At 50.5% G+C, this 8,729-nt stretch overlaps 1 protein-coding gene across 2 annotated transcripts; it reads left to right on the top strand.

The window, feature by feature from the left end:
- Positions 1-4,678: 4,678 nt before the first annotated feature.
- LOC133243879 (testis-specific Y-encoded protein 3-like) lies at positions 4,679-8,283 on the top strand. 2 transcript variants are annotated; one of them, XM_061410611.1, is made up of 6 exons: positions 4,683-5,393; positions 5,983-6,060; positions 6,203-6,314; positions 6,456-6,601; positions 6,721-6,807; positions 8,065-8,283. In XM_061410611.1, exons 1-6 carry the CDS (start codon positions 4,866-4,868, stop codon positions 8,086-8,088), a joined length of 975 nt encoding a protein of 324 aa, XP_061266595.1. In that variant the 5' UTR covers positions 4,683-4,865; the 3' UTR covers positions 8,089-8,283. The 2 variants fall into 2 exon arrangements, with proteins under 2 accessions (XP_061266596.1, XP_061266595.1); XM_061410612.1 differs by lacking the exon at positions 5,983-6,060 and having other exon boundaries at positions 4,679-5,414.
- Positions 8,284-8,729: the final 446 nt, after the last annotated feature.

The raw sequence follows: 8,729 nt of genomic DNA, 5'->3' as shown, positions 1-8,729 counted from the left end.
AGAGATACATATCCACACCTACGGACACCTTATCTTTGACAAAGCAGACGAGGATGTACAATGCAGAAAAGACAATCTCTTCAGCAAGGGGCGCTGGGAAAACTGGGCAACCACGCATAAAAGAATGAAACTACAACACTTGCTAACACCGCACACAAAATATAAACTCAAAATGGATCGAAGATCTAAACATGAGACCGCAAACGATTACACTGCTGGAGGAAAATATAGGCAAAACACTCTCTGGTGTAAAGCACAGTAGGATCCTCTCTGGCGAACCTCCCAGAATAATGGGAATAAAAGCAAAACTAAAACAAATGGGACCTACTTAAATTGAAAAGCTTATGCTCAACGGAGGAAACTACAAGCAAAGTGGAAAGACAGCATTCAGAATGGGGGCAAATAATAGCAAATGAAGCAACTCGTACAGAATTAATCTAAAAAATATACAAGCAACTCCTGCACTCAATTCCAGAAAAGTAGGCGACCCAGGCCAAAAAAAAATAATCATCATCATCATGGGCCAAAGAACTAAACAGACATTTCTCCAAAAGAAATACAGATGGCTATCAAACACAGGAAAAGATGCGCAACATCCCTTACTATCAGAGAAACGCAAATCGAAACCACAACGAGGTACCATCTCAGGCCGGTCAGAATAGCTGCTGTCCAAAATCTACAGACAATGAATGTTTGAGAGGGGCAGAGAAAAAAGAAACCCTCTCACACTGTCTGTGTGAATTTCAAACTAGCACAGCCACTATGGGAACAACGTACAGACTGCTCAAAAACCTGGAATTAGAACTGCCATACAACCCAGCAATCCCTCTGCTGGGCATACACACCGAAGAAACCAGAATTAAAAGACTCTCGTGCCCCAGTGTTCGTCGCGGCTCTCTTTACAACAGATAGGACGTGGAAGCAGCCTAGATGTCCATGGGCAGACGAACTGGAGACGAAAGCCGGGGTAGATATAGACAGTAGAATATTACTCAGCTCTTAAAAAGAATGCATTTGAATCAGTTTTAATGAGCTGGACGCAAGTGGAGCCTCTTATGCAGAGAAAAGTCAGTCAGAAGGAAAAACCCACGCATATATATGGAATTGAGACAGATGGAATTAACAGTGACCCTATATGCGAGACAGCAAAAGAGACACAGATGTAAAGAACAGATTTCGGGACTCTGTAGGAGAAGGCAAGGGTGCGATGGTTTGAGAGAATAGCATTGAAACATGTATACTATCACATACGAAATACATCGCCAGGCCAGGTTCGATGCACGAGACAGGGAGCTCAGGGCTGGTGCACTGGGATGACCCTCAGGGATGGGATGGGGAGTGAGAATCAGGATGGGGAACGCATGTACACGGCTGATTCGTGTGAACGTATGGCAAAAACCACCACAATAATATCAAGTAACTCACCTCCAATTAAACTAAACTTTTTAAAAACGTACAGGATAACAAAGAGCGAGCAGAAAATACTTTAAACGAGTGAGAATAAAAACACAGCGTATCAGAATTCGTGAGATGCAGATCTAGACGTGCTTATAATTTTAAATGCTTGTATTAGAAAAGAATAAAAGCCTAAGCCAGTGGAAAGAGAAATGGCAAACTCCGTCAAGGCTTTCAGCAAAGGCCACACACAGGAAACGTGAGGGAGGGGTGTGATAAGCCGGTGCAAACTTCTTGCGGTCACATCTTGTGTTCTTGAGGTGAGCTGGTGGCCAGCTAACTGTGTCCTGCAATCCTCAAGGGAAACAAGTATGATTCCCTATCCCCTGAAAGGAGATTCCCCAGATTGACTTTCACCCTCCAAGGTCCTGGTTGCGAGAAGGGGTCCCCGTATAGCCTGGTAGTCCCAGCTGGAAGAGGCAGGTCTCAGTTCTCTGTGCCCTCCTCTTACCAAGGCCCCCACACACTGCCCGGCCACCTGCCATGAGGGAGCCAGGTACCCAGCACGCAGCTGACCCTCAGCCTCCTCCGTCTACCCAAATGGGGAGCTCGGTCCTGTAGACTGTGACCCATGGACATTGCCACAACCATTCGGACATGGAGGTGGGCATGGGACACGGTGGCCGTTGCTTTGAAACCTGGGCCAGGCCGCTGAGTGGCTCCAGCAAGGGCTCCGGGACTCTGCAAGACACAGCCTGTCCTCACGCTTGTCCAAGCGCCACAGTTCATTACCCAGCCCAAGGCCCAAGGGCCTGGAAGGCCCTGTGGGAAGGCTTTGATATCTCTCTCAGTGCATTCAGCTGAGAGGCTTTCTGTTGGTGGTGTTGGGTTTGCGAACTTCCCTAATGGTCTTGGGCTGAGGCCTGCAGCTCCGTTTTCCATCCTGCCTCTTTTACAGTGTCTTCCTGGATGAGCTGAGTCAACCTGTGACTAAAAGATGGTAACGTGGACCATCGGGGGCCATTTCCACTGGCCCGATGACCACATCCTACTCTCTTTCTAAAACGCAGGGCTTTCAACGTGACAATGTCGTGTGATGTAAAAGCCTTCATCTTCCTCGAACTCAAGTATTTAACTCAGCATACTCTCCTCAAGAACATGTATTGCAAACGGGGCTACCATTTATTTTTTCACTGCCGGAATTATACTTGACATGTGATGTACTTCCAACCATTATTTTGGGGCCATAGTCACGTTACAGTGTTTCTTTGGTTTCTGCTGTGCGTGAATCAAGTTTTAGCTGTACGTGTATCCCGTCAATTTTGGATTTCCTTCCCATTTAGGCCACCACAGAGCAGTCGAGTCCCTTTCTTCTTTCACTTTTCTCAAAACATAGTACTTTTTTCTTTTTATTAAATTTAACTGGGGGTTAATTATGATACAATATTATAATGGCTTCTGCCATGCATCAACATTAATAAGCCATAAGTACACAGGGGTCCCAGCCATCCTGGAGCCGCTCCCACATCCCTGCCTACGCTATTCTTCGGGATTGCTCCAGAGCACTTGCTCTGCATTCCCTGATTCATGCAGATGAAAACCAGAAAGATGAATTTTCTGCATAAAATATGCAATTGTCCTTCTTTCACATGTGAGAACATGGGTGCAGAGGTTTCTACCTGAAATAGGAAATCGGTATTTCATGTATGAAAATCGACTTGCATCATTTTCTTCATCATATGTGGAACTTTGTGTCTCCCAGACGTATATCTGTGCACACGTTTTCCTACATGAGTGGGGAATTCTATATATTTTAGAGATGAAAAGTTGAGCCTACAATTGCCTTCTTGAATCCTGAAATTGTATACATTTCGGATATGAAGATCTCAATGAAATTTTACTGACATGAAGTGTGAAATTAAGGTCTGGCAAACCAATATGGAATTGGAATTATCTCTATTTCATAAATGAAATTCTGGGCACCACTGTTTCTTCGTGAAATACTTAACTCCTTGTATTTCTCATGTATAAATCAAGGACTGTCCACCATGAAATAAGGAGTTCTCTATACTTCCTGTATCCAAATCTAGGCATGATTCTCCCTCATGGAAGATGGACTTCTCTATATTTCACATCTGAAGATCAGAATGAACATTTTCCCGTTAGAAATAAAGACATCTATGCATTTCATGCGATCCACTGGTTCTTCAGTCTCTGAAACACCTGTTGGCATTTGTGGCTCTGTGTGTTGCACGCATGGGTGTACTTGTGTCACGTGTTTGTGTGTGTTTGTGGGGGGTGGGGTGTGGTGGGTCTGTGCGTGTGTCAGGACTAAGGGAGGTAGGTGCTCAGTGTGAAACAGCAGACATCCTAGGAGAAAGAGCGTGAGCAGTGGAAACTGTCCAGGCACTTAACCTGAGTGTGCCCACCTGAGCTAGGCGGCCCGGACGTAGGAGTAACTAATGGTCAGGAGGAGCACTTTGGTCCACTTGAAACACTTGCAGGAACAGCTCTGTGCCTCTGGCAAGTGCATCTGCAGGCGCACATCCTTAGCTACGTGGGCGCCTGCTCTAAGCCACGGGCCGGGGGAAAGGCCGAGGGCTGACAGACCGTAGGCCAGGGGCTCCAGGCTGGTTGGGCTTGGGGCTGCATCGTGGGGCTTGGACAGCTAGCCGAGGAAAGTGCTCTACCTCTTCCTCAGAGGAGGGCTGCATTCCTGACAACTGCTCAAGCCTAAGGCACAAGTTTAGCCGTGACTCTGCAGCAGGTGCACATGGGTGAGGTCGGCGTAAGCCCGCCCCCACCCGGGCCCCCGTCCCGCTTCCCCATCCCCCTCCACCGCGCACTCCTCCCCCAGGCCCCCCTACCCTGCCCGCCTCCCTCCTACTCCCCCCACCCCCACCCCGTGGCTTGCGGTTTGGATCGGAGGAGAGCAACTCTGTCCCTGAGGTACCCAGGAACCCTGTCTTCCTGAGTGGGTCCCTGAGCACACGGGCGCGCTGCCCCAGGGGCAACTTCAAGCTTGAGGACTGTTGCAGCTTCAGGTGGCCCTGGCTCTCCCAGTCGCTGCTTGGGCGCGGCTGCACTGCTAGGCAGGCAAAAGGCTTGCCAGGACACGCCCACTTTGCGCTGGGCCGACATTGGCCGCCTGTCACAGGCTGGCAGAGGGCCCAGGATTCCAAGGGGCGTGTCCCAGGAGGGAACCGCTTTAGACTCCATTTGATTGGTTCTGGGATGAGGTCAGGAGGTCAGGGTGGAGAGTTCAGCCCCTTCCCGTCGCCATAGTAGGCGGGCCTGGTGGCACAGGGTTCTGCGCATGCGTCTCTCCCTTTCGCCGTTCCCTGGCTCTTGCCCAGTAACCCGTCGGTAATAGGACCACGTAGACTGCGGCCGGCGGGCGGCCCGTGAGGGCCGTCTGCCGTGCTCTGGCGTCCAGCTTGTTTGCAGCTCCGGGCTTCGGCGAGAATACCATGGAGAGTGAGACGGGGCCAGAGGAAGGCGGCAGCACTCCGGGATCCTGGATCTTAGTTGTGAGCCCGGGTCTTCATGAGGGAGGGGCCCTGGGGCCTACCAGCTCGGTGTGGGCGGCAGAGGCGATGCAGGCCGCAGGTGGTGCGCCAGGCGAGGAGGCCGCCCTCTTCTGGGTGGAGGCAGTGGAGGAAGGTGCGGCTGTGGAGGAGGGAGAGGTGGCGGGACTCGGGCAGGAGTTCCAGCTGCTGGTGTTGGACGTCATGGAGGAGGTGGAGGTGGTGGCATACGAGGAGCAGGAGCAGGTGTCCTCGGAGGAGCATGTCCACGACCATCCAAGGCCCGGAGCCCTGAGTGACCGGCCTGCACTGGAGGCGCTGGCGGCCCTGCAGCTGGAGCTGGAGCCCGTGAATAAGAAAGCCCAAAGGGCGCATGCTCGCCTGAAACATAAGACCAGTCAGCGGCGGAAGGTGCATCTAGAGCACAGAAGCGCCATCATCCAGGGCATCCGTGGCTTCTGGGTCGAAGTTGTATCCCTTGGTGTGGTGCTTGTGAGTTTTGTGTTTGTTTGTTTGTTTAAGCCGGGCTATGGCAGGAACAGTTTACAGATCTGGCAGTTCTGGTACCGTATTTACTTTTCTGGATGGTGGGTATTGGTTACCGTCCTGCATATCTGTTCCTGATCGTAGGTGTGATGTCCTTGCTGTTCTGGCTAGCCCAAATTGATAGTTAGGCTATACTTTGAGAGGTCCCAATCAGAATTGTCATTAGCACCAGGGTCTCTTCGGAGAGGCTTGTCTGGAATGGGGGAGGGGTGGGGAAGTGTAAGCGGTCCTACGGGTTCTAGCTAGGAGTGCTTGTTTTCCCGAAGTAAGCTAACTTTCAAGGGGCTGAGATGAAGCTTATCCGGTTAGGAAGAGAACCTCCTCGTGGTAGGGCATTCATGGGCACAGCCTTGGACCTTGTGCGGCATTCATATAGCCCGCGTGAACCGAAATGTGACGAGTTAACCAGTAGCAAGTTGAAGTCAAACAGGGAGGGCCATTCTAGTCTTTAGGCTAGCTTTGTTCTTCCAGCACTTTTACCTCTAGCATCTAGAGGCTCCTTGACCTAAAGCAGTTTATGAACCACCCCCAAATGTCAGTTTTGATGAGCAAGCAAGATGCAGACATGCTTCACTTCATGACCAACTTGGAGGTCAGGCAGGGGACACTGATGATTGTGGAGGGGAGGTGACTGGGGAGGGGAGAGGGCATGGTCTATCCCTAACACAGGAAAGGACAGCTCTTCTGTAAAGAGGTTTCACACCCACCCCACCCCGCACACTTTGTCCTGGCAGGTGGAGGAATTCAGGCATCCCACTCGTCACTGCAAGATCACATTGTCCTTTCGGAGGAATAGGTATTTCCAGAATGAAGTGATTGTCAAGGAGTACCTGATGAAGGTCACTGGTGAGAAGCTGCTCCCTGGATCTTGGGTGGGGGCGGGGGTGGGTAGGGGTGGCGGGCGGTGGCCCGGTGGTTGGGGGCAGAAAAGTCTAGGTTGAATCGAAAAGTGATTTAGGTCTTTCTCCCAAACTGCTTTTCCTGCAGGATACCACGCATCTCGTTCCACTCCAGTTCAGTGGCACCAGGGCTTTGAACAGAAGGCATACAGGCGCAGGCACCACGACAGCAGCGTTAACTTCTTCAACTGGTTCTTTGACCACAATTTCACAGGATCTGACTGGATTGCTGAGGTGGGGTCCCACGTGGCCACTGGGCCAGAACGGGTGACTTATGTCGGAGTTGTTGGCCGTGCACGGGAGGGCTCATGGTCTGGCCAGGCCTGTGCTGACCTTGCTCATTTCCCTGGCAGATCATCATAAGGGATCTGTGGCCCAATCCTTTGCAGTACTATGTGAGGAGGAAGGCTGCACCACGAAAGGTACCAGGAGAACGAGAGGTGAGGCACCCAGCGGCCGAGCACTGGCATAAGTGTTGTCCAGAAACTTGGGTCATTTATTCCACTTGTGAAGACACTGAGACTCCGTGGAGTACACAGTGACACCAGGGCATGAGGGAATCAGCAAGGGACAGCAAGGGTAGAGAACTGGGGTGAAGAACAGGTTCTAAGTAGAGAAGCTTGAGGTGGATGAAGTGGCCTGGACAGGCCAAAGCCACTGCAGTTTATATCTGAGGCAGCTGCACATCGCTGAACCGTCATTCCATGGCCAACAAGTCCAGCCTCAGGCTCCTCTTAAATTGGGACCCACCTGCTCTTCCTCATGAAGTCCCATTTCCAAAAAGGCCTGTGAGTCTCCTTTGTGCAAGGCGGTTCCCCCAGTGACCCATCATTTGATTCGATTCTGATCACCACGCTCGTTTTGGTTTTTAATTTGCGTTTGCATCTTTTTCCTGCCACCCTCATTCTCAGCATACTGACCGCTCTGCAGGATTATGGAGAATCCTCTTTTATTTATTTTAACTGGAGGATCATGACTTTACAATACCGTGACAGGTTTTGCTGTACATGGGCCAACATGAATCACCGATAGGGATACACGTGTCCCCCCAAATGCCGAACCCGCCACCCACCGACCTCCCCTGCCTGGCTGTCTGGGTTGCCCCACAACATGACTTTGGTTGCCTTGCTGCACGCGTCAAATTCGCACTGGTCATCTGTTGTGCATAAGCTAATGTAAACGTTTTGGGGCTACTCTCTCACATTGACCCACCGTCACCACCTCCCACTGAGGCCAAAGTCTGTTCTTTATATGTCTGTTACTTCTTTGCTGCCCTGCATGTTGGATGTTCAGCACCACGTACAAGGTCCTCAACTCCATATATTTGTGTGAACGGACAGGGTTTGTCTTTCTCTTTCTGACTTACTTCACGCGGTATAGTAGGCTCCACGTTCATTCCATCTCATTAGAACTGACATGGACGCGTTCCATGTTAGTGCTGTGTAAGACGCCGCTGTGTATGTGTACTCCAACTTCCTTATCCCTTCATCTGCTGATGGACACGTAGGCTGCTTCCACGTCCTAGCTATTGTAAATAGTTCTACGCTGAAGACTGGGATACCTGTTTTTTACTCTGTGCTTCTAGGGCATGTAAACGTTCACAGACACACCCCTGGGAACTGACTTGAAAGAATCAAGCTGTCTTTAGAGTTTCCGGGAGGGTAAGTGTACATATCTCTGTCTCTCTGTTTTGAAAGGAACCCGATCCCCCCAGCTTTTGAGACACTTAACGATGGCGTGCCCCCTTCACCTAAAACAGAAAACCGAAGAAGCTGCTTCACGTGAAGACCAATGGCCAGCATAGTTCTCTTGGACGGGAAAGTAGTGAAGAGTGGTCTGGTGCTGAAGTGGATCGACAGTGAGACACCAGTAACCCTGAATTCATTGCAAAGGAAAAATAAAAAGCATCAGCTGCATGTGTGCGTGTATTGTTTGGGCAGGTCCTCAGGACAAACACTTCAGCTGCATGTACGAGTGTCAGTTCACCGCGTGGGAATTACCAGTCTGTGGAGATTCATAGAGGGGGCTAAGTCGTATGTTGGGGTTGTGTCAGGGGGTGACGTTCTTCCTGTGGGGTGGGGGTCGGGGAGGACGGAGAAGGAAGATGAGGGGCCTATTGACTGTGGGTCTGGCAATTTTACAAGGGAAATGTGGCTGTTCGTGGAAAGGGTCTGGTGAACAAGGGCCAGAGATTGAGACAGTGGAATGCAATTCTGTTGGAAGGTGGTGGCCCAGGTATCTTCTCTGTTGCCTATCATCATACACTTTAATAAGGGTACAGAACAAAGGAAAAGCCTTATCATTGAACTCGCTATGAACCTCGAAGGCCACATGTGTATGAGTGTGTATATGAGTGCACGGT

This window comes from Bos javanicus, chromosome Y (assembly GCF_032452875.1).
Source record: "Bos javanicus breed banteng chromosome Y, ARS-OSU_banteng_1.0, whole genome shotgun sequence".
NCBI lineage: Eukaryota > Metazoa > Chordata > Mammalia > Artiodactyla > Bovidae > Bos > Bos javanicus.
The sequence above is the reverse complement of the archived record's forward strand: the minus strand, read 5'-3'. Positions and strand labels throughout refer to the sequence as shown.

What these genes read in the sequence shown, in the direction of transcription:
- LOC133243879 (XM_061410611.1), top strand. Translation starts at nt 4,866, where the DNA reads ATGGAGAGTGAGACGGGGCCAGAGGAAGGCGGCAGCACTCCGGGATCC. An exon ending in GTGGCTTCTGGGTCGAAGTT is followed by an intron (nt 5,394 to 5,982) that starts GTATCCCTTGGT and finishes GACCTAAAGCAG; the next exon opens with TTTATGAACCACCCCCAAAT. An exon ending in GTACCTGATGAAGGTCACTG is followed by an intron (nt 6,315 to 6,455) that starts GTGAGAAGCTGC and finishes CTTTTCCTGCAG; the next exon opens with GATACCACGCATCTCGTTCC.